This window comes from Crinia signifera, chromosome 3 (assembly GCF_055691185.1).
Source record: "Crinia signifera chromosome 3, ASM5569118v1, whole genome shotgun sequence".
In the NCBI taxonomy this organism is placed as follows: Eukaryota; Metazoa; Chordata; class Amphibia; order Anura; family Myobatrachidae; genus Crinia; species Crinia signifera.
The window spans coordinates 239,293,033-239,317,713 of record NC_139219.1 but is presented as its reverse complement, the minus strand read 5'-3'; the positions used below and the strand labels follow the sequence as shown (position 1 = coordinate 239,317,713).

The 24,681-nt window shown below is 38.6% G+C and overlaps 1 protein-coding gene across 1 annotated transcript in view; it reads left to right on the top strand.

Annotated features, from left to right (window-relative positions):
• NAALADL2 (N-acetylated alpha-linked acidic dipeptidase like 2) overlaps nt 1-24,681 on the top strand; it is a 570,750-nt gene that overhangs the window by 478,054 nt on the left and 68,015 nt on the right. Inside the window, exon 11 of the mRNA XM_083177727.1 lies at nt 4,700-4,795. Coding sequence (XP_083033853.1) covers nt 4,700-4,795 — 96 coding nt within the window. The remainder of the gene's footprint in view (nt 1-4,699; nt 4,796-24,681) is intronic.

Here is a 24,681-nt window from a genome sequence, read left to right as displayed (position 1 = left end):
CATTTTGGTTTAATAATTCTCTCTATGAGAACGGATTCATTATTAAATCCCGACGCCGGAATCCCGACCGCCGAAATCCTGACAAGGGGGGGACCTGGTTCGCCCCCCCTTGTGGATTTGCTGCGCTCGCCACGCAGCGGGCCCGGTGCCTCGCTACGCTCGGCACACTAATTTGTTCTCCCTCCGAGGGTGTCGTGGACACCCACGGAGGGAGAAAGTGTCGGGATTTCGGCGCTCGGGATTCCGGCGTCAGGATTTTGAACGCCGGGATCCTGACCGCCGGGATTTACACTGCATCCCATGAGAACATGTATATTTGCTTGTATCTATTGTTAAACACTATCCTTGCAATGTTGTTAATATGAAAATAAAGAAACTGATATTAACGGAACCAACTGGGAAAAAAATTATATTCATATTTAAAACTTCTACCAAGTATTTGTTTTGTTCACTGATTGAAAAAATATTTTAGAAATTGAGCAATTTACTCCCTTATTTTATTGGTTTGGTTCCAGTGACTACATAACTATAAAATGCGATTTCTGCTTTAAAATAAAGCAATAACAGTAAACATCAATAGATTGTTCCTTTTTATCACAAGCTGCTTCATCATCAGGATTACAATCTGGTTTGCTCCAACTCTGTGACTGTCAACATCAATCATGTAATCATCTTGCATTTTCATGTACAATAATAAGATAAATTACTATTTTACACAAATTTTATATGAAAGAACAAAACCTTTCATTGATTACACCTGATCAGTGATTCCATTTATGGAAAGAATGTAATGATTCTAATGCACTAGATAATGATTGAGCCATATGGCACAAATCCATTTGTATCGCAATCAAGAGCATGTGTAGCAGTGTAATATTGAGTGATGCTATCTTTATTGATATTGACAATTTGCATGAAGGGATCTTTATTCAAGTTAGTGAGAATTAAATAGCATGTCTAAGAAATTATTATTCCTAGATGTCTTTGCTGCTGCAAAGTTGTATAAAATATATAGGTACATTCATTACTAACTGACAACAAATCCAAAAGGGGCCTGAACTGTTAGATTAAACGTTTATTTCATCTGAGTCAACATATTTAGATAAGCCTGTTTAAGCATAAATTGGCTTAAGATTTAGAGACACAAACGGTAAATATATGACCGGAATTGAAGCATAGGACCACCCGAGAAAATAAAAATTGACAAGGTGGGTAATTTATATTATTCACGACAGACAACCTCAAGCATTAAACTCAATCCTGCTGCTCCTGGATCTCCAAAAACATTAGTTCAACTCAAAACTATACAAAACACAAATGATTCAAATAGAAAATTAGAGAGAGACACATCACAGTGCTGGGCTTTCAATCTAGAGAATACTTGGCATTGTAGAATGACTCACATACCAATTAAAAAAAACCTTTGTGATCTCCAGAAAAAAGGGACAGAATATTTTCTCTTTCTTTAAAAGTTCACACACAATCGTTTTTTATCCAAAGGCTAAAAAGTAATCACAAAAAAAAAACTTCTTTAAAAAGTCACAATTGCAGGAAAACAGTGTAAAAGTAATTGGAATCTACCGGACCTTTGGGGTATTCTGTTTATGCTGCCAATCCACTACAAGGAAAATATGTTATTCCCAGGAGTCCCTGTAGTGTCCTATGACAGTTGTACACACAAAACCATTTGGGGTCTGAATAATGGGTAAGGTGGAAAAGAGACAGACTAACCCATTCTCAGGACTTCCGGTCTCTTTAAAGGCAGGACCACTGTTGCTGTACAGGAATACCGGTCATCACCAGGAAACTGCACTGCCATCGCAGCTACCTGGGTATCCCCACAATCTTCCTGTATCCCACTGGACCTCCTGGAATAAAGAGGTCAAAGAAGTGCCTGGTTCTCTGATGGTAATCACCCTGCACATCACTCCGCAGATGTTAGGACTCTGGGGAATCCCCTTTTGCAAATACAGAAGGAGACTGACCACGCACCACATCTGACTCTGTTGTCTCTCCCAGTAGTCGATTGATGCATGCAGTGCTAGAATTCACCTATAGAAGTCACGTCCGAAGGAGTGTGTTAGGCCCGCTCAAACCCCAATGCCCTAAGGTCTTTATGTAGGACAATGCATCAACCGGGATTGAGAGACGGATAAAAGGCTAACTAACTAAAACCTGTGGAAACAAACAATATATACATATTATAATAAGTGGTCAGATACACCAGCGAGTTTTTTTTAATGAAAAATGGTAGTGGCATCATACAGTACCAACCCTTACAGTTTGCTGCTAGGCATCTTGTATTTTAGTTATGGTCCAGTATGTTGAGTAAATATAAAGTTTTGCAGCACTTCAACGATCCTAAGCTGTATTCTCACATAGGCCCTTATTCTAGTTTACTCGCAGAGGCAAATTCCTTCTCAAAGGGGCAGAACCATGTGCACTGCAGGTGGGGCAGATGTAATTTGTGCAGAGAGAGATAGATTTTGAACTAGAATAAGGGCCCTAGATTGATCCAGATGGTGTCAGAATATTGGCTGACATGACTCAGGATCTCAGAAGCATCAACCTAATATTTGTTTATGAGAACATTGTAGACACTTGTTTCAAGTTCTGATAAGAAAGTACAGACATACAGTACAACATTGTTAATTCTAGCTGGCACTGAAGCTGCCAACATGGTTGACATACAGTATTTGATTATGCAGAAGATGTGGATAATGTAGAACCTGAACCACATATTAGATATTTGGATGAAAGCTGCCTAAAAGTGAGTAATGTCATTATTATTACCCGACTGGTCAAGCTTTCCCATCTGCAATCCAGAATTGTGCAGATTTATCATGTTTATCTCATTATTCGAACATCCATTACTTATATTACACTAACCTATAGCCACATGCTTGTTATACTGTATGTACTTCTTGTTTGAATTAAGGAATGTAGGTATATGATACAGGGGTTGACAAAACTTGCGTCCACCACATGTTTGAGAAGTGTGTTTTGGGTACTTCTTTACTTTCACGGCGCCAGCATGGCGCCGCGCGTACTTCCGGGTTACGCTCGCCACTAATTAAGTAAAATAAATTAAGTTAACGCCATGCCAACATGGATAGTTCATACCTCCACTATCCATGTTGGCATGGAGTTGATTTTAATTAGCGTGGCGAGCGTAGCGAGCCACCGAGCCCGCAGCGTGGGTGAGCGAAGCGAGCCCCGCAATGGGACTCTGACGCGCAGCGCCATGCTGGCGCCGTGAAAGTAAAGAAGTACCGTGTTTTGTTTATGTTCAGTGATGCTAAGAAAAATACACATTTTGCATTATTCCAAAGTACTGTAGTGTATTCTGCACCCACAGTAATATCTAATTCTAACCTTGCTGAGATGGGCAAATCTTGCATAAGGGCTTTTGGTACTTGTTTCCTATCTGGGCGCCCGCTAAGTTAATTGCGCACCATGCTATTCTCCGTAGAGAAATCTGATCGCATCGCATCGTACACATACACGATATTGAACGATGCGATGCGATGCGATGCGATCCGATTCGATTTCCCATAGGAAACAATGTTAAATGGCTCAATTTAGCCAAATTATCATAGGAACAATAGTAAATGGGCCAAAAACACCCCTGAACATTGAAATGTCCCCCCAAAAGTAGTTGACGCCACCCCGCCATCAACGTGAACCCGAAGCGTGGCGAGCGCAGCGAGCCCGCGAGGGGCGGCGGTACGCGTCCTCCGACCTTTTCATGCCCTACTATCCACTAGGGCGTGGAGTGAGAATAGAATAGTGTGGCGAGCGCAGCGAGCCACCGAGCCCGAAGCGTGGCGAGCGCAGCGAGCCCCGCGAGGGGACGCGGATACCTTCACAGGTAAACGCGTCCCTTTGCGGGCTTCCCAGGTGTCCGCGTCGCCATGGACACCTGGGAAGCCCGCGAGGGGACGCGTATAACTGTGAAGGTATCCGCGTCCCCTCGCTGCGCTCGCCACGCTTCGGGCTCGGTGGCTCGCTGCGCTCGCCACACTATTCTATTCTCACTCCACGCCCTAGTGGATAGTAGGGCATGAAAAGGTCGGAGGACGCGTACCGCCGCCCCTCGCGGGCTCGCTGCGCTCGCCACGCTTCGGGTTCACGTTGATGGCGGGGTGGCGTCAACTACTTTTGGGGGGACATTTCAATGTTCAGGGGTGTTTTTGGCCCATTTACTATTGTTCCTATGATAATTTGGCTAAATTGAGCCATTTCACATTGTTTCCTATGGGAAATCGAATCGGATCGCATCGCATCGCATCGCATCGTTCAATATCGTGTATGTGTACGATGCGATGCGATCCGATTTCATTACGGTGCCGTACGTAGAAAACCTGGGCGCCCAGATAGGAAACAAGTACCGGGCTTTTTATTAAGCTGTTGTAAGTGTTTAAGTGGAGAGAGAGAGAGAGAGAGAGAGGGGGAGAGAGAAAGTTCCAACCAATTAGTTCCAGACTGTTATTTTTCAAATGCAGCTTGTAACATGGCAGTTAGGCATTGAGTGGGTAGTACTTTGTCGCTCCTCCACTTTATCACTCTCCAGAGCTTATTATATCTCCCCATATTGCATATAGCTATCTGTAATTTATTTTATTTTTCTACTAACATAACATGTATTTTCTGTATTATAATAAATAATGTATTCAATGCATTTTCCTTCGGGTTTCAGGTTTCAAACTTCCTCTCCGAAGTATTTTTTATTACTGATGAAAAAAGGACTCAACTAATGGATCCTTACTTTTACCGTCATGAGTATATTGCCAAGGTAAGAGTGACAAATATATATATATATAGCAGTGGGGAGACCAGCACTGAACCCCTCCTGTTGACCACTGGCCCTGGTGCCTGTCTTAGAACACTCTGCAGTGTTCAACAATATAAAGGAATATCAGAGGCACTCACAGGAGTATAACAATAAGATAAGAAATCCCAAAAGAGGGAAAAACAGCACTAACCAGTCTTCTCATGAAAGTATAAGTCCAGAGTTTAATCCAATCGATAGCCTGATGACGTTTCGGTCCTGGTGCGGTCCTTTGTCAAGGCAATGGCAATATAAGCAGCAGTAGTAAATAGCAAACCAACAATGGGGTAGGGGAACTGGGACAAGGGGTTAATGGTGATAGTGCAGGGATTTTGGTTATATATATATATATATATATATATATCTTTGTGTGCACTAAGCCACTTCCATGTCCCCATCCAGGAACTCCCACCCAACTTCATATTTCTGAGACTGTATGTCTCCCATGTGCCTCAAAAGCATCTCTGACTCTGTGTGCACATTATCTGGGTGCATGCACAGTGCGTCATATAGACGTGTGCAGAAGAAGAAATTCACTTAGCTGCAACCAACATTGGTACTATGGGCCTTATTCTGGTTCACTCCCTCTGACAAATTCCTTCCTAGATGGACAAAACATGTGCACTTCAGGGTCGGGAGCAGATGTAAAATGTGCAGAGAGAGAATTAGATTTGGGTGAGTTATTTTGTTTCTGTGCAGGGAAAATACTGACTGCTTTCTTTTTACACTGCAATATAGATCTCACTTTGAAGTAAAACCCCACCCAAATCTAACTCTCTCTGCACAAGTAACATCTACCCCACCTGCAGTGCACAAGGTTTTGTCCATCTAAGAATGAATTTGCCAGAAGGAGTGAACCAAAATAAACCCCTCTATGCATGATACAAATAAATGTACAATGACAAGTAATAGAAAGTTAAATTAATATGGACAATAGATACTACCAACACTAAGATAGTGGAATAACAGTTAACAAAAGTTGACAGTGTGGAAAGTGTGTGTGGCTACTGAAAGACAGAGACATTATCAGCCACCAGTATCAAATCATACAGTGAGGATTAGCATCTGACATATGAGTGTGGCTTCTACAGATATACTGTAGTATGATTGGAATAAGGAGAGTCCATAAAAGATGGAGGCATGAAAGATGAACTAGTCCATATTGCATTCTCAGGGCTTTCATCTGTTTAGCCAACTATTAGCATACTACACCAGTTATAAAAACTAACGTACCTTGTTTTGTCCTCGGACATTGGAGAATGCATTTTTTTCTATGCTGCATGCTCACTATCATGGCATAACTATCCAAGAAATGTAACTTGTTGTATCTCTGTAAAGGTCTGTAGGGAAATTGCAGGTGTAAATATTAAGTTCATTATTACAGTGAAGTAAATCCATGATAAATCCAATCCATTTGCGCTCAATTTATTCTCAGCCATTTTTGTGCTCTGGGATTTACTATTTGATTTCTGAATTCCCTTCCTGTTGGACAGCTGTGATCATAACATCCTGACTTCATAAAATGAACAATCTGTTCCATCTAAAGGTAGTGCTAATGACAATCTGTTTATAGCCATCATTTCATAATGTGACCTGTATTTAAGAACTACACAGTCTTCCTAAAGTTAAATCTCAGAACCACGTGTTTTCAGGTATTAAGAGCAGAAGTTCCTATTAGCAATTTTAATAACAATTATGAATCTTTGCACATGGATTCAGTATGTAAGTAGTGGGCACATGCTGCTGCTTTAAATTAAATAATTCTCTGTTAAATTATATGACATTGCCTTCCGGTTCCGGCATGGAGAGGTGAGCAGTTTCTCTCCGCCACTCTGTTACCCGCCTCAACCCTACCATCCATCACGCTGTCAGCAACACGGAGACATTGTTCCCGTTCACCCTGCCAGCCCGCCGCTGCCATGGATAAATACTTAGGCTCCCCCCGGCGATGAAAGCCTTTCCTGCACAGCAGCAACAGCAGCAGGAGAAATGGAGAGGGGATCACAACATGGTGCCAGATGTGGATAAACGCCCAAGGGATGCCTGCAGCAAAAAAAAACTATTACAGAGAACAAAGCAGACCTGGACAGCTGGACAGCTGGACAGTTTCTTGTGTGCCAGAAACTGTAAAAGGCCTCCAGCTTGAACATTTTGTACACAATACACTCCCTACCCTACTCAATATTGCTCTGTAATGCTCAGACATTGTAATAGAACGACTACACAGATTGGGTCATTTCAAGCCTCAAACTCAAGCGAGCCATTTTTAAAGTGCTTAATTTTTTGCACAGGCAAGCAATATGGGCTGCGTCTAGGAAAAATAAACCCTATCAAATGGAAAAGCCATGCACTTCGCATCTTTTAGGATTTTTCAATTGAACTATCCAAAACCAGACGTTCCTTTTCGCCAATATTCTAGCAAAGGACAATCGTAAATTTTACTTGATGTACCCTGAATTTTTTTAGGATCAAGCTACAAAGATTTCCACTCTCCAAAAGATGCAGAGGAATTCCTTGCCAACAATACTACATGTTAAATTGATGTTTATATCACTGACGTTCCTAATGGATGAAACCATCTCAATGGATTAGGGTAGTGTTTGGCTTACGTCCTGCAAATGGATGCTTAATTATAACGATGACATGTGTTTTCTCGTGAAAGGGTTAAAAATTATATATGTTTAATATTGATGTGTTTGCTAATATTGTTCACTATTAGAAATCACTTTCTATGTCTTAGCTGACTTAACTGTAAACTTTTAAATTTTTTCTAGCTAGAGGGCTGGGGAGGTTAAACGGAGTTTGCCGTTATTTTTATTTTTACTTTATCATCTTTGACAGGTGATCTCTTACACAGACTTAGATTTAGACAGGACCATCTTCTCTCCATTTTTTAACTACTACTAAGGCCCCAGCACTTACATACCCCGCTACAACTATTTTGGCGCAGGTGAACTTCATAGACTCACTTTTAAATTATATTGCTATTAAAATATATAATATAAAATATATAAATTAAAATATTTATATCAGATGATAATGAAAATATGTTATAACAACATGTCACAGTGGACACTATTGTTAGGAAAATGGAAATCAGACAACAAACTATACAAACGTTAGATGACATCACACACTTGCATACAATATATATAAAACTTCTCAAATCTGTTTATCTTCAAAAGGTATATATGCGAAACATTCACCGAGCATACAGTACATAACACCATATCAACATAGACTACTATTGGAGATGGGTCACTGCTAGAGGAGATGGGTCACTGCAATAAATGTGGTATCGCAGAGGCTAACTATGCTCACTGTATGTGGGCCTGTTACAAAATATGAAGATTCTGGTGTAAAACTGTCAATTTTATTAACGAGGTGTTTTCTGTAAATTGGAGAGCGGACCCTTCAGCATGTATGGGACTTAACTTATACAATTGGCAGATGGACTTCCTCTTAGGTTAACAATAAAAACAGTGGCAAGAAAATGCATATTGATTTTCTGGATGAAAAAATCTGCTGCACAATTGTCGTCTGTAAAACAAAAACTTCTACAGATCTTATATTTCGAAAGAAAATATGCAAGACTGGATTTGCAAAAGGGTGCTTATAAATGTTATTTGAAATGGCCTTTATTTATTAATACTCTTGATGATACCACTAAAACGCATATTGCCTCTACCTTAGAAATTTCTCTGGATTAGAAATAACTAAAAGGAATACTTGTGGATTCACATAACTGTACTAGACATCTCTCCCCCTATTCTCTCCCTTTCCTTTCCTTTCCTATACTCTCCTTCCCTGTCTGTCTATGTGGTGTTAGAAGTTAAATACTATGTATAACTTTAGTATTAGTCTAGTTTAGGTATAACCTCTTAAGATAACATGTATGTTCAAAACAATATCTGATATTAGTATACTGTCCATTGAATACATTTGAGATGTGTCATAAATATATCATAGCTTCTTTCTCTATATACACATGTGAAGATGGATTGAACAATCATGTATACTGGCTTTCTCTTCCACCTGTTATTTATGAAAATACCGCAATAAAAAGATTAAAAATAAAATAAACTTATATGACATTAAAAAATACGTTTATGGAAACTTATGATAAAAGCTGTCTGAACTTTAGATACATTTTAATATTCATCATCAAAATGAGCAAGTGCAGGACTTCTTAGGAGGAAATCCATTTCTGCCTTTTTGCAGAATAATATTATGCTTTCTTCATTGACTATGAAAGATTATATTGTCCCTTGGCACTTTATTCATTTTCATTTTTTACATCATGGAATGAAAATTGATTTATCTTTGAATTGTTACCATTGAGTAACATAAAGCAATACTGTATGTAAAGTGAAATGTAAAAAAAATCTAAAACTTTTCTTGTTGAACAAAAGACATATAATTTATTATTATTTATTTATGATTTTATTGGTTTCAGCAAGGTTCTGTGTAAGCAGACACACCATACCACAATTCCCAGTCTCTTCAGTGTTCCTTACTTGCAATGAATGCCTTTAATTAGCAAGGTGGGCAATGCAGTGTAATCATTTCTTATGGTAAAGTAGCTCAGCATACTAGTAGCCTCATGTCTGGCTTCCTGCCTTCTTATCCTTATTATTCTGTCTAGATCAGGCATGTCCAAACTGTGGCCCTTCAGCTGTTGTGAAACTACACATCCCAGAATCTCAGAGCACAATCTAAGCATGAAGTCAAAGGAATTGTCTGTAGATCTCTGAGATAAGTACATAGACCCCACAGTGTTTGAAACGGCAGAAGCTGATTGGATGCTTTGGGAAACCTCCACTTTATCTCTCCAAAGCTTGATACAGGATGCGTTAATTTTCCTGGTGGACCTTATACCGGCCTTCACCATATTGATCCCAGAACCCTGATTGCCGAATGGTCAATAGAAGAGAAGAAGGGCGGAAGTGACGCGAGACACATATCCCGCATTGACAGACAGCGGGAGAGCCCCACAGCCAGACGGAGAAAACGGAAGTGACGAGATGGCAGCATCACTGACTAAGGGCGGAAGTGATGCTAACACGCTCTAAGCCCCAGGATTCACGTATATTAGGAGGAGTGGCAGAGGCACCAGACTTATTCAGCTTCCTGACGAAGCCTTTTTTAGGTGAAACTAGTTGATGATCTGGAACAGTTTGGATCCCACTGGAACTGTGCAGGTTACCACGCAGTCCATCTGGGAAGTCTGCCGGCAGACCCTCAGCCATTCACAGCATCCTGGTAAGCGACCATTATTTGGATACAAATTGAACTTTGTGCACCAAAAGATCCAAGGCTAAATTGACCTACAAAAGGGAAAAAAGTGATCCCCAAAGGACAGAAGCACTCATTATCTTAAAAAGGAGTTTTTTTTACCCCACTGCTTGAAAATGTATGTTTTATGTATGTGTGTCCTGTATTGTCAAACCATTTCCCAGTATGTATACCGGTATTAGCTAAATGTCCATTGAATATTAATCACTCATTTTAAACTATTATATCCATTTGCAAAATAAAACATATTATTTAAATCACTTCCAGCAGTATAGTGTGTTTATTGGCATATGTTTAGTTTTGCGAAGAGTACAACACATTGCTACATCCCAGAATGCCTTGCCATAATTTTAGCATACCCTAATAACAAAACTGTGGCAAGGTAGTTTCACAACAGCTGGAGGGCCATAGTTTAGACATGCCTGCTGTACATCATTGCCTTCTCTGACCTCTGCTCTACTTAAAAGAAAATACTTTGGATCACTGCCACCCTTGAAGCTAGCTTTGGACCCTGACCTAACCTCAGTACCTCAATTCTATATACTGACTACTCTCTTAAACTATCTCTTTGACCCCAGGATTGGTTATTGACTATACCATAAAGTTAGTCAAACTGCCACATAGAAGATACACCAGACATGTGGAGTAAACTTGTGTTATTATTTCAGTATTGTATTTAGACTAATATTTTCTATAAATCCTGCATAACAGTTAGTTCTAAAAAAAAATACTTAATAAATAAACCATTGTAAACCTGGAGTTACCCAAATACTGAGGTTGCAAAAGGCTAGTTCTATGTGTTATTAAAGAAAATTATATATTTAGCATCACAGTTTAAGTTATTAAGTTATTTATATTAACACCTGTATTTGGCATGTAAAATAAATCTTAAATCTACATAGCTGTATAAATTCACTCTAAAATATCTTCTTTCTCTAAATTGTTCAGAAATATGGGAACACTCAATTCTCAAATGATATAATTCGAGATGCAGAAAACCAATGAATATTTCAATTTTTTTAATGATGTAGTACTCCCTTAGCAGAGACCTCCTCCCAATATATTATTATTAAAGTAATCCTGCTGCATTTAAAGTACTATTTCCAAGACTGAGTGTCACATCAGATTAACATTGCCTTTAAAATGAGCTTTTTAAAGCCACTTATGTAAAGGAAAATACATTTCAAATTACACATTTGACTTTTGGTGACTACTTTGATTTGAATTATGCAATATCTCTTGGACGATTGTGTGTAATTGGTATTTTAAAGTTGAGTGAACATATTTCTTGTGGCCTTAGTAGCTTTATAAACTTAAATTGAGACTTACAATAAAAAATATTGTGTTTTTACTGTACTTCAAAAATTATTTCTAATATTTTATCTACAAAGTATATGTCGTTTCATGCAATAGAATGCTTCATGCTTTGTTTGTGTGTATATTTTTACTTTGGTGTTTTTATTATTTTAGTACACCGAAATATGCATAATGATATGAGTTCTGTCATTCAATGACAGATTATTTCCAGATTTAGAAATCTCTCAGCTCACACACACATCCATCAGAAAATTAGACCTTTAGACCAAAATTTTATTTTGCTTCTTTAGTCAAATTAAAGATAACCCTTAGCAACACCCTTATGACCCACACAAAACATTTGTATCACTATTATTACTTTATATTATCCATATATAATTCCATTGCTGATACACACCAACATTTTGTTTTAAAAAACACTTTCAGTGAAAAGAATGCAATACTTTATTCAATTGGGGAATAACATTTGATAAATAGTCTTAAAGCAGTACATACAGCATACAAACATGCAAAGCTCACACACCACAAAAGTGGATCATTTAAATATGTACAAAACATAACAACAATATCCATGAAACCCTGCCCAATACCAGTCAAACAAGCTTTACAAGAACAAACAAAAACAAATACAACGCACAAAAAAGGGGAATGGACAGAAGGAGAGGATAAAGGGAAAGAGGCTGGAGCCCCAGAATAAAAACAGAAGGACACCTGAAAAGGTCCAGTTGTCTGCAGAGGTGACGAAAACAGCTTAATAAGTATAGAAAACAAAATAGGAAACCCAGTGTAGACAGTGTTCATCAGATGTGATTGTGCGGAATTCAATTTCAACCACGGATGACACATAGCTTTGACTCCTGTGTCCTCTCAGAGGTCAACCAGAGATCCTCCATGGACATATACAATGTCAATGGAGGTGAACCTTTCCTTCATATTGGGATGGGAATTAGACTGCCAGTGAACTGGAATTACAGCTTATGCTGCACATTTTGGGAACATCAATAAAGCTTTTTTTTATGTCACCAGAGGGCCAGGGTATAAGGAGGAGCAAGAACCAGGGGTTGATGAGACTTCAGTGCCCACCATTGGTCTGAAGATAGATACTGCTTGGTCCCAAAAATAAAAAAGTAGTCAGCAGTCCTATCAGATGTGCAGCAGGGAGTCTATTTCTTCAATACACCACCAACATGTATCTAGCACTGGAAATATCATAGTTAAAGAGAGAGGTCTCAATTACAGAATAACTCACAGAGCTAGCATAGGTATTTTACAAGATTCTAGTCCAATCATCATCAAAAAAATCTGAAGTTCACACTTCAATCACTAGCATACGTATTGAGAGCAGAGTACATATGTTCAATAATACCTCTTTCATACAGCACAAATATCCCGGGTAGACCCTGAGTTTTTGCCCAATCCACTCAGGTGAGCGTGCTGTTTTTCAATTCATGACAGAGCATGATTTATCACAAATGCAGGGTCACTTCTGGGCCAGAACTGGGTCTAAATCTCGGGGATGACATTACATTTGCAATGTGAAAAAGGTATAAGGAGTTTATAACTCCTTGAGAGAAAATATGCAAGACCTAAAGGGTTCTCAAAAAGGGTCATAGTTCTAATGGCAGATGGACAAACAACCCTCCCCTACACAAAATGCTTCAGTTGCAAATATATCCAAATCTCACATGGGGCAGATCCAATTAAGCTTGCAGTGAATTCCCCAGCTAGTCATCCTGCTGTACCTTGCATTGTTGTCATGTGAAACAGTGGAACCAGTGACTCCCATTGGAAAATCAGGGTTATTAAATATAAAGGTTAGGTGGGAAATAGGAAAGACACATGAAAGAGTTTCCACAGTCTGTTCCAATGGGCCAGAGGTGGACCAATGATACTATAGAACCTTGGATTGCCATGAGTACTGGATAGGTATGGACAAAATGTTGTTCTTTAAGTCAACTCACTTTTTAACATCAGTTGTCTTTGACCACTACCATACCCTACCCACTTTGGCAGCATCATAATGAATTGTAAAATGCGGCAAAATAAGTTCTCCCATTTGTTTTTGCCCAAAAAGTTTAGCATGTTGAAATTGTAGCCACTTTGAATGAGGTATAGGGCTCTGGCAGTGGTGTAACTATCTAAATTTAGGTAGCACCCCCCCAGTAAAGTTAACACCACCCCTTACCGCCCATGCCCCCCATGTCCCCTGTGCCTTACCCTACGCTTGCTGTGCCAGTGACCCACAGATTTTGTCTGCAGTCAGTCATGGCTCCCCTCCTGGCTTCTACTGGCATGAAAACGGACCATCAAAAAATGTCTGCCCCCATACAGCAGAACGTTTCAGACAACTGTCTGCTGTATGGGGGCGGACATTTTATGATGGACTATCTTTATTTCACAGAAGCCTGGAGGGGAACCAGGCCGGGACCTCTGCACAGACAGGTAAATATGTGGGTCCTGGCTGCAGCACGCGGCAATACAATAGCCCCGCAGACATCAACATTAGTACCAGTCCCCAGTTGCCCTTACAATATACATTCCTTATGACATGGATAAAATTCATAGGGAATGCATGGATAAAAATGAAAACATAAAATGACTGTAAATTTTATCATAAGATAATTACCATCATTTGTTTCTGCAATGTTGGAGGAAAGCAGAAGCCACACAAACTCTACATATATAGTATTATAATGACCTCAGTGCCGAGACCATAAAGTTGTCCACTATGAGAACCATGTTGTTCACCTTATCTGCTGATTGCCCTATTTCTATCAAAAATAGTAACATTTCCTGTTGTTCTTATACCATTTGTTTTGTTGTTTAACTAGTCCGCATCATTCAATTTAACATGCATTGTTTTGAAAATAAACAACTTAAGCAGTAATTGGCAGTATTATGGAGATGTGTTTGCTGTAAGCATTACTAATCTTTCCTCTAAGTTAATGTGGTTGGTAACTTTGTTTGAATCCGTAGACTCAAAACACAAATTCTATTTTGTTCAGCACAGACACCATAGAGAATTGTCATCCAATTGTATTGGGCAATGAAGATGTAGAGTTTTTATTCCATTGTTTTTATTTGCTTGTCAGCGAAGCTATTACTTTGCATATTTGTTTATGTGGCCAATAAAACAATTGTCAGCTGTATCCAAGTTGATAGAAATCCTCATTCACTGATTATATGTGCTCAGTATCAATCAAATCTTTATGAGCTGAAGTAAGGTTAGATAAAAAAAAAGATGCATGTTAAATAAAAAGCAGCCATTTTCAAAAACAGCTGGTTTATTACTATAGGAATTCTGCTGTTTTTTAAGGGATGGCTTTAATTATAAAATCTGACCAAGTAATTTTTTTCCATAATTATTATCTTTTGTTTCTTAGTCACATCTGATAAAAGTGTAACAAAGTGCAATCCTTTGCAGAATAATTTTAACTTTGGTTTGGCTGCTCACCCTACATACTGTAGGATGCTGTAGGTGAACGGATGGATGGAGACTTAATGGCATGGATAGAAAAACTCAATTGACTTCTATTTCTGATATACCATTATCCAAATGGCTGTCAGCCAGTAAATACTCCTGCTAAGGACTGTAAAATGTGCTCCACTTATTTAAAGGTTGTAGCTGGAGTGGAATCTAAATGCACATTTCAAGAGTTTTATCAATGCACATAAGTTTCACATTTTTGTAAAGTCTACCTTAGTAGATTGACAATAATACCACAATTGTCCAATGTTACAAGTTCTCTTGACCTAGAATCTGCAACCCAAAAAGGAGCACTTGATGTTGTTTAGAATGAGTCACAATGAACATCTTTTTGTAGAAATATGTTATTTAGTATTACTAAGAAAATAAAGACATTTTGTTTATATTGTAATACATTTTAGTTTGCACATCCAATGAGTTAGTAGTAATACATTACTTTAAATACAATTATTAACTTAAAATATTTCTATATTTTTTAAGTAATTCACAATTAAAAACATTGAAAAACAAATTGATGCCAACGTATACCTTAATTCATTTACTTGACTGTGATAAAATACTTTGTGGTGCTGTTATAGTCTTAAAACTATCTATGCATGAGTTTTGTTAAAAACAAGTATATATAATGGTTGCCGTGACCTTAGTTTATATAATGGTTGCTGTGACCTTAGTTAAACATACATTATTAAATAGCCACTTATGTGGCATAATATGTAATGGGCACCACAGTGTGTGGTATAAAATGTAATGGGCATCATGGTGTGTGGCACAATGTATAAGCACATCACGTTATTTGGTATAAAATGTAATGAGCATCATGGTGTGCGGCACAATATATGAGCACATCACATTGTGTGGCATAATGTGTAATGGGCATTACAGTGCATGACATAATTGCCTTCATTGTGGTTGACTCACAAAGCAGTGATTTTTCCGAGTGAACACCCACCCATCGCTGCCCACCCAGTTCCTGCAGGCCTGCGAATGGATGTTTTGCATAAACATTCATTCACAGGCTTGCATTGGGGACCCAAAATAATTCAATGGTCACAGGCCACATAAATAATTTCAGAAGCACTTGCTAATCTACAGTAACTCACTCTCTGGTGACTTAGATTAGAGGCGCTCTGCTCTGTAAATAGGTTGGGCAACTGACATCCCATGATGTTAGCTGCCCACCCATGGAAGCCAGGAAGCCACCCCGGTTTGCACGGGGATGCCCAGCATTTTCCTGGGTGCACCCAGGTTTTCGTGTGTACAACCAGGAAATGCAGGGTGTTTTCATGCCAATGCCTCCTACTCACCTCCTGTATGCCTCCCCTGCTGCAAGCGCCATGGAGACTGAGCAAGTCTCCAAGGGCGACTGCAGTGAAGGCCTGCATAAGCAATTATGTGCATGCGCAGGCAGGACATATTGGTACCCGTTGCAAACTCGCAACATAGAGTACCAAGCAGAAGGATGGGCAATATGTAATAAACATTACAGCTTGAAGAATAATGTGAAACAGGCATTATGGCATGGGGAATAATGTGTATCGGCCATTACAGGGTGTGGTATAATGTGTAATGCGTATTACGGGTTTTGCTATAAGGTGTAATGGTCATTAGGGTATGTGGTATAATGTGTAATGCCACACCCCCTTTTAAGGAGACCACACACCCTTTTCAGGACCACCCATTCCCATATTTCTAGATTGGCCAGTGCTATTCTGTAACGTGAGACTTTAAAACAGGCCTCTAGAACTGTACATTTATTTATTCAAGGTAGTATGGACTCATAAGCCTCTGCTCCTGTTTTCACTTCCCACCTGTGTGCTATATTGTATGAAATAGAAACAGGAGGAGAGGCATGTGAGTCTATATTATCTTGAATAAGTAATTACAAATATTTTCCTATATTTTCACCCTTAAATAATTGTTGTTGTTATCCCTTCCTTTTCTTTATGAATATTGTGTAATCTCGCTACTTGTTTCCTAGCACGGCGCCCACGATATTCAGTTGTATGGCACTGTATTCAATTTAAAATTGTATACCATTGTATACAATGCAATTTTAAATTGTATAAGCACCCTAATGGGTTTTTTCAAAGTTAAATGGTCCCCCCTATATGATTTTAAATTGTATAAGCACCTTAATAGGTGCTTACAATGTTAAATGCACCCCCACGCCACTGCCACTATCAACGCCAACCCAAAGCGTGGCGAGCGCAGCGAGCCTGCGAGGGGTGGCGGTACATGTCCTCCGACCTTTTCATACCCCCACTATCCACATCGGCGTGGAGTTGATATTATATAGTATGGTGAGCGCAGCAAGCCACCAAGCCCGAAGCGTGGCGAGCGCAGCTTATGCAATTATTTAGCTTATAGGGGCACATTTAACATTGAAAACACCCATTAGGGTGCTTATACAATTTAAAATCGTATACCATTGTATATGCCATACAATGGCATACAATTCGATGGTATACAATTTAAAATTGTATAACATCGGCTAACATCGCATACCATACCATCGTATGCCTTATGGTATGCGATGTGGAAACAAGTACCGTAATCTCTACTGTATCACCAAAATCAGCAATGTCAGTTTGTGATTAACAGTATAGGTCCCTATCCAGAATTGCCAGTCACACCAACATTTACAATTATTAGTATTAGTACACTTTGCACATAATAAATAGCCTTCACCTTGCACTTTATCCTGTTTATTCCGGCACCGGAATCTAGATTAGAAATAGACTGTGCAGCTCAGCCTATTTCTACAAAATCCCCCCCCCCCAAGACCGTTCCTTCCTCTTTGCAAGCCAGCTGCCAATATTGAATCTATGGGAAAGAAAATACAATTTGTCCTATATATGGTGCACCTAGTTGCTTATAAAATTATGTTTGATACTTGCGTATATTGAGGTTGGCTTACCTGATCATTAATATGCACATTTAATGTGCATTATGTGGTGTTTAATATCATCTACTATTAATTATACTGTCCCTCACTTATCATTTACATGTTATTTATATGTCTTATCTGGCCCCCCCTTTATCTTTATCCTAACCCCATTTAATTTTAGTCCTTACCCTGATCTTTTTGTATGTGTATTTTAAAAGTTCAATAAAAACTATTATTAAAAATAAAAAATTTTTTTTTTTACTTTTATTAAATGACTATTAAAAGGCTGCAAAAAAAGTATTCTAGTGTTGATCCTTTCATTTTGGCTAAATAGCTATTTAGCCAAAATGAAAGGATCAACACTAGAATACTGTCAACACCTTTATTGAATTATTTACCACTAAGACGCTGGTCCAAAACTCATAGCAATTATTGAAACTGTTAAAATTAAATAGCAGTGTGCCACCTGCTCACCACCTTATCCTTTTTAACAACACCACTGTCTTTGTTTTGTCTAAACATCACTAAATTTTACATGTATATATATATATATATATATATATATATATATATTTATATATTTTTTTAATATATATTTCGCAGCCTTTTTATAGTAATTTAATAAAAGGACAAACTTTCTTTTCTTTCCAAATGCTCTTATACACCATGTCCAGTGGTAGCACATCCTCATAGCATATATAAATATTTTTGCTATATCTATCCTGAGGGTCCTCATTCGTCACATTTATCCTATACGATTGACACCCTGTCTCCCTGTGCTCTCCAATATTGAATCTATATCGACGGTCGGTGAATCAGCCTGTTTGTACAAATGATTACAGTTGAATAACATGTAAAGTATGGGCATGCACCCCTATGTTCAGCTTTCAGTAGTCGCACTATGTTTTTGTCATGCCACAAGACTTTTTCCACCGTTAATGATGCTGTGTTACAGTATTTTGCTATAAAATTACAATAAAAAAAACGAGTAAAAAAATATAAAAAGAGATCATATTGTGTCTCGCTTCATGAAACTTGTAAATTATCTTGAACAATATATCCATTTCTATTCTTGGAGAATTTGTTTAATTGAAAATATAGACATAAACTGTTGTTTACTACACCTAAAGTACTGTCACTTGAGATCAGTTGCTCTTATTTTAAATCAATTTTTAAATGATTGATAATCTAAACTGCATAAGAAAATCAAATCACTCTGTTGCTCAAGAAACTAAAATGATAAAAACTACTGTTATTACATTTTTTTGTAACAATGCATTTTAGTAGTCTACTTTAGAATTTTATAGCATCTCCACTTGTGTGTGTTCATCATTGGAGAAATGCAACTGACAGGATTGTATATTAATACTGACAAAGCTAGTTGATATATATACTATAGTCCGTGAGACTAATTTGTTCAGAGATCATAGCCTGCCCTGTAATTTATTTTTCATTTTCTGTGCCATCACTGGAACATTGTCCATCTATCAACATTCAAAGGGAAACCTCAATGGTTTTATGACAACCGCATAAACTAAAGATAGCTGTAAAGAAAAAAAATGACTCATAAAATACCAGGATGCAAGATAATCTTGCATATGATGATCCTTGTTTATCAAAAGTCTTTAATTGTTCATACAGTACTGTATTAAAAGATTGGTTCTACTGTATTTTTACAAAACCACAGCTCTATGTTATAAGATGATAATGTATGTTTTGTATTATAAAATGGTGTAAGAGTTGTTTAGTATGAGATCTTCAGTCCATCCACTTGTATATTTTTTCCAAAGCACGTAGCACAGAGATGCACCTGTCACATTATTTGCCTATAGCAGAGGCTGCCAAAAGACTATCAGAGATACATCTGTCATGTGGGTCTGAAATATTGCCGTAAAAGATGTTCTAATTAATTAACACTTTTAGAAGCTGCCAAGGGCTTGCATTTTAACACCACTGAATGTCTGTGTGCTGCATGTATTGAAAACATTTTTTTTTCATAATAACTGTGTATAAAAATACAAAATGCATTCAGTGAGATAATTAAAAATTAAACTAAACTAAACAAAAATACACAATTTGACCACTGTGCTAGTCAACTAACCGATGGGTTTAATTCTGTGCCAAATGTATTTACTTATCCTTCAACGGTTTCTGTGATTATGTGGATTAAACACTTGAGACAGAAAATCACACTTTTCAATGTCGGAGTTAGAGCACATTTTTATGTCTAAACATCCTCAAGCACACACCATGTTGTTTGTCTCAGTGGTACCATTTCTCTTGTCATGTTGGATGACATTACTGAACATTTCCCTAATCTTTCTCTAATACTGAAAAAGACTGCTGTTTGATGCAATATTGCTGAAGGTTATTTCTTCAATATGTCCATCAAATGTGTCCTTATGGATAAATAATAAATACTGTTATTTTTTTTTTATAAACTAGAGCTATAGCACTGATGTTGTATGTTGGTTTTTGTATTTATTTTCTGTTTTCATAACACTAGAAGGGAATATTTGTAGCAAAGTGGATTTTCATTTTTATTTCCCTCTCTTTGTATATTTCTTGAAAGCAGGGCCGTCTCCTATTGTTTTCTCTACACAATGGGCATAAAGCTGACCATACACCTAAAGAATGATTGTCAGATTGTGCTGGTTGGAACAAAAATCTCGTAATATCTTAATGACAGTTTGTCAGTTTTCCAGCAGTTGCAAGCAAATAGTCAACTGTCATTTGCTCTCATCCATAACCAGGCTTTTATTCCGACCAGCTACATCAGACAATAAATCTGTAGGTGTATGGCCAGCTTAATTCAGACCTGACCACAGGACAAATTTGTTCTCAAAATGGGCAAAACCATGTGAACTGCAGGTGGGGAAAATGTAATATGTGCAGAGAGAGTTAGGTTTGGGTGAGTTATTTTAGTTCTGTGCAAAGTAAATACTGGCTACTTTATTTTTACAATGCAATTTAGATTTCAGTGTCAGCATACCTTCCCCAAATCTAAAGCCGCCCACACACGATGGGATGGGGCGATGCGATGCGCTGCACACTCCCGCGCACATCCCATCAAGCACCACATAAAGTATGTGCTGTCCATGCTTTTTTAACTAGATTGCATCACATCTAGTACAAAACGCATGATGCTTTAATCCATTTCATGCATTTTGAACTAGATGCGATTCAATCTATTTGAAAATGCATAGAGTTATCGCTCCATGTACAGGTGGATTAACTCTCTCTCTGCACATGTTACATTCAAGGGAAGGAAATCTGAATATATGGGAAAAAGTTCTACACCAACCTATTTAATCTAATATGGGATAACTAAGGATGTTAAATGTATTTTTTTTTACTGCTGAACCCCAATAGTTCAACCAGCATGCTTCAAGGAGACCCTTCTATTAAATAGATGTGGGCATAGGTTTAAAATCTGAAGAGGCATGCAGTGAAGATGTGCAAACATAAATTAAAATACATATTTTTAATAAAATACAGTGCTTATTTTCAACAAGGACGTCTAACCCCCTGGCCAATGGACATGGATGGGTTAGTACTGTGCCTGCCACGGTGGCATGTGACACCCTGCAAGTGTGTAAATCGCTGCAGCTGTTCGATGTTGGGGTTTGTACATGTGCAGAAATGCACATGCACAAACCCTGACCATTGGGGCAGGGGAAGAATACGGATCACTGCAACTGATCTAGAATTGACCCTATATTACAAGCTATAATAATAATAAATATTTGGCTGTTCACTAATAAATAGTTGATTGCTGTTCAACCAAGTCTAGTCCAAATCTCCTGCATGTTCCTTCAGAGACCAATCAACAGCCAGAGCTTCCAATAAAAGTGTCTTAGTCGCTACTACTCTTCTGCTGTTTCTTTCCTGCTGTCCCATTTGCAGTTTCAGCGTTGGGCTCCACAGTCCAGTGTATTCCATTGACTTCTGATTATTCTCCTGTGCTAGCTTGTGCATCCGAACACTGTCCAATTATGCCAGTACCTTACTGAATGCTTTGAGTGCAGCCAGTCCTGATGCATTTCATTCAGGACTTCCATGAGAGTGGACTTATTACTCTAGCACTAGTCTGCAATAGTGAGATCTATTGTCAAATTATTTGCATTATTAAATGCCTGAAGCTTCTGCATTCAATGTGAATGTTCGTTAAGAACATTTCTTTTTAGAAAGTTGTTATTTTCAGCTCCCTGTGTGCTAAACTTGATTCTAAGTACAGATACGTTCTCATACATCTAGCCCTAATGTACCACACAGTGGGATATTCCTGGCATGAGTGAGCTGTCAGGTACCATGTTCTGGCATTGGACATCTTTTCTTGCCAAAACAAAGTCTTAGCTACAAAACAATGTGGTTCAAGAAACTGCTGATTAATTAGATATGTGACATGTATATGTGTGTGAGACTGGGTCTGTATATAAAACATAAAGGAACTTGACATGGAAAAATCTATGGACGCTGCATCATCGAGATGGAGCCATCCTCGACTCGCGGTCTCTGGATAGCCATGGTGAGCCATGGCTATCCAAGGCCTATTGTTCTCAGATGCAAAACAATACATAGAACAATACAGTAGGGGACTAGCATCCTATTAATCCTATTACTCACTTAATCCTATTAAAGGGCTAGATGAGGATGGCTCCATCTGTAGCATTTTATATGCAGATTCATAAACTCATTTGCACACAGATATACAGTATACATGCCATATAATAAATTAAACAGCACCATCTCCTGATGCATCCATGTTGTATCACAATACACCTAAGATGTTTTTTGACAGATCATGGCAATAAATTTGCCCATCGCTAGCTGAATATCATGAAACCTGGTATGCCAATATGGTCAATTTGGCAAAACTGCAGAAAAAATGTATAAGGACAGATCTGTATTTTCTTTATGTTTCTGCATTCCATGTGGACATCATCCATAACTTCTATTAAAATGGGGTTCTTCTCAGCTCTATTATGTGCTTATTCATATTCCAGGTATTTCTGTATGTTACTTCTCACAACCTCGAATCTCTTAAGTGTGCATCACACATCAGTGACTCACAAGTATCATCAGCTATGCTGGGTATCACAAACCTCACTACATCAGAGACACACAGGGGGATATTTACTAACCTGAATGTGCCTGAAATACTGTAGGTATATTCGTAGGCAGTCGCATGCAAATATGACGGCCTACATTTATGTTTGGCTCTGACTATGTTCATTCACCTTTCAGTCAAAATGATGCCTGGAAAATGAGTTGTATTTAGCCTGCATGGACCAGTCAGATCTGTGCAGGCTTCAGTGTAAAAAAATACTAAAAATAAATATTTTTTTTTTAAATGCGTGGGGTCCCCTTCCCCCAAGAGCTGCTCCTGGTTTTAAAAATCACAGGCCAAAAGAAATAGGGGATTCCAAAAATTTTAAAAACCAACAACAGGCTCAAAGGTGGTGGATCCCAAAATACAGGGGACAAAATTACTAGGGGTTCAAATATTTTGAGAACCAGCACCAGGCCCAAAAAGCCAGCAGGGTAACGCCACAACCAGGAGAAACTTTTTATGTAAGTTCCCATGGCCAAAGTATTTACCCCCTGACCGGTCAACCCAGGCAGGGACCCTGGGGGAGTGGGGACCCCCCAATGAAGGAGTCCCCCTCTCCAGGATTAACCCTGCTTGGGCTGAAGCCTGGGGCTGTCACTGGTGCCACATGGTGGTGGGCACCAGGCTGATGGCATTGTTGTAAAAAATAGACTAAAATTATTATGTATTGTTGTGGAACTATGAGTCCAAGCAAGCCTGCATTGCATGAAGGGACTTGGAGAACCATAAGTCCCAGAATGCTGGGCATTAAAGGGCATGCTGGTACTTGCAGTTCCACAACCTTAAAAATAGTTAAATAAAACATGCACACATATGAAAAGTAAAACTTAATTTCAGACTACAATAATCCACTCATAGTCACATATGACATCCCTCATAGGCCTGTCCTCCATGTCGAATCCATAAAGGGTTCCTGTGGAAAGAAATTATACTCACCTGCTGTCTTCTGTGCTTCTCCGGCTCCACACGTAGCCGTAGACACAAGTGGAGCTTGTGTTTACATCCTTGGCTCCACCCACAGACTGGGGGCTAGGCCCACCCACCAGACAATCATGAGTGTCGAATTCCCAATGCCTGCCCATGATTGGCTGTTTTTTTGTGCAAATATGCTCTCCCCAGATAAGTATCTTATGTGTCAACTCTCTCCCTAAAAACTCACTGTTACACTACAGCAGGCATTCCCAACCACGGTCCTCAAGGCACACCAACAGTGCAGGTTTTAGTGATATCCAGGCTTCAGCATAGATGGTTTAATCAGAATCCCTCAGATACTAATTAAGTCACCTGTGCTCAAGCCTGGATATCTACAAAACCTGCACCGTTGGTGTGCCTTGAGGACCGTGGTTGGGGATTCCTGCACTACAGTATACACATGTCATGAAATCACTTGCCCATAGACAGCTATACTGTATATTCCATGCAAATAGTCTCAGGTGAAATGAGAAAATCCTCTTTCCCAATGCCTTAGGACCAATAGGTGAACCCCTAAAACTTAGTTATTGTGCAATGTTAGCCTTTGACAACAGTCTACACCAACCCTGGAAACCCCATTTTAAAATGACACATAAAGCTCATACTTTATGTTTTACGTAGTGTACAGGAAGTAGAAAAACAGAACTATAAAATAAACATCAAATAACTCGCAGCTACGTTCGCACTGAGCTTCATCTCACTATAGTTTTTAATCAAATATTTTTAAAAGTTTGCCCTTTGGTTTAAACAAACAGAAAATCAATTATTCACTATTGAAG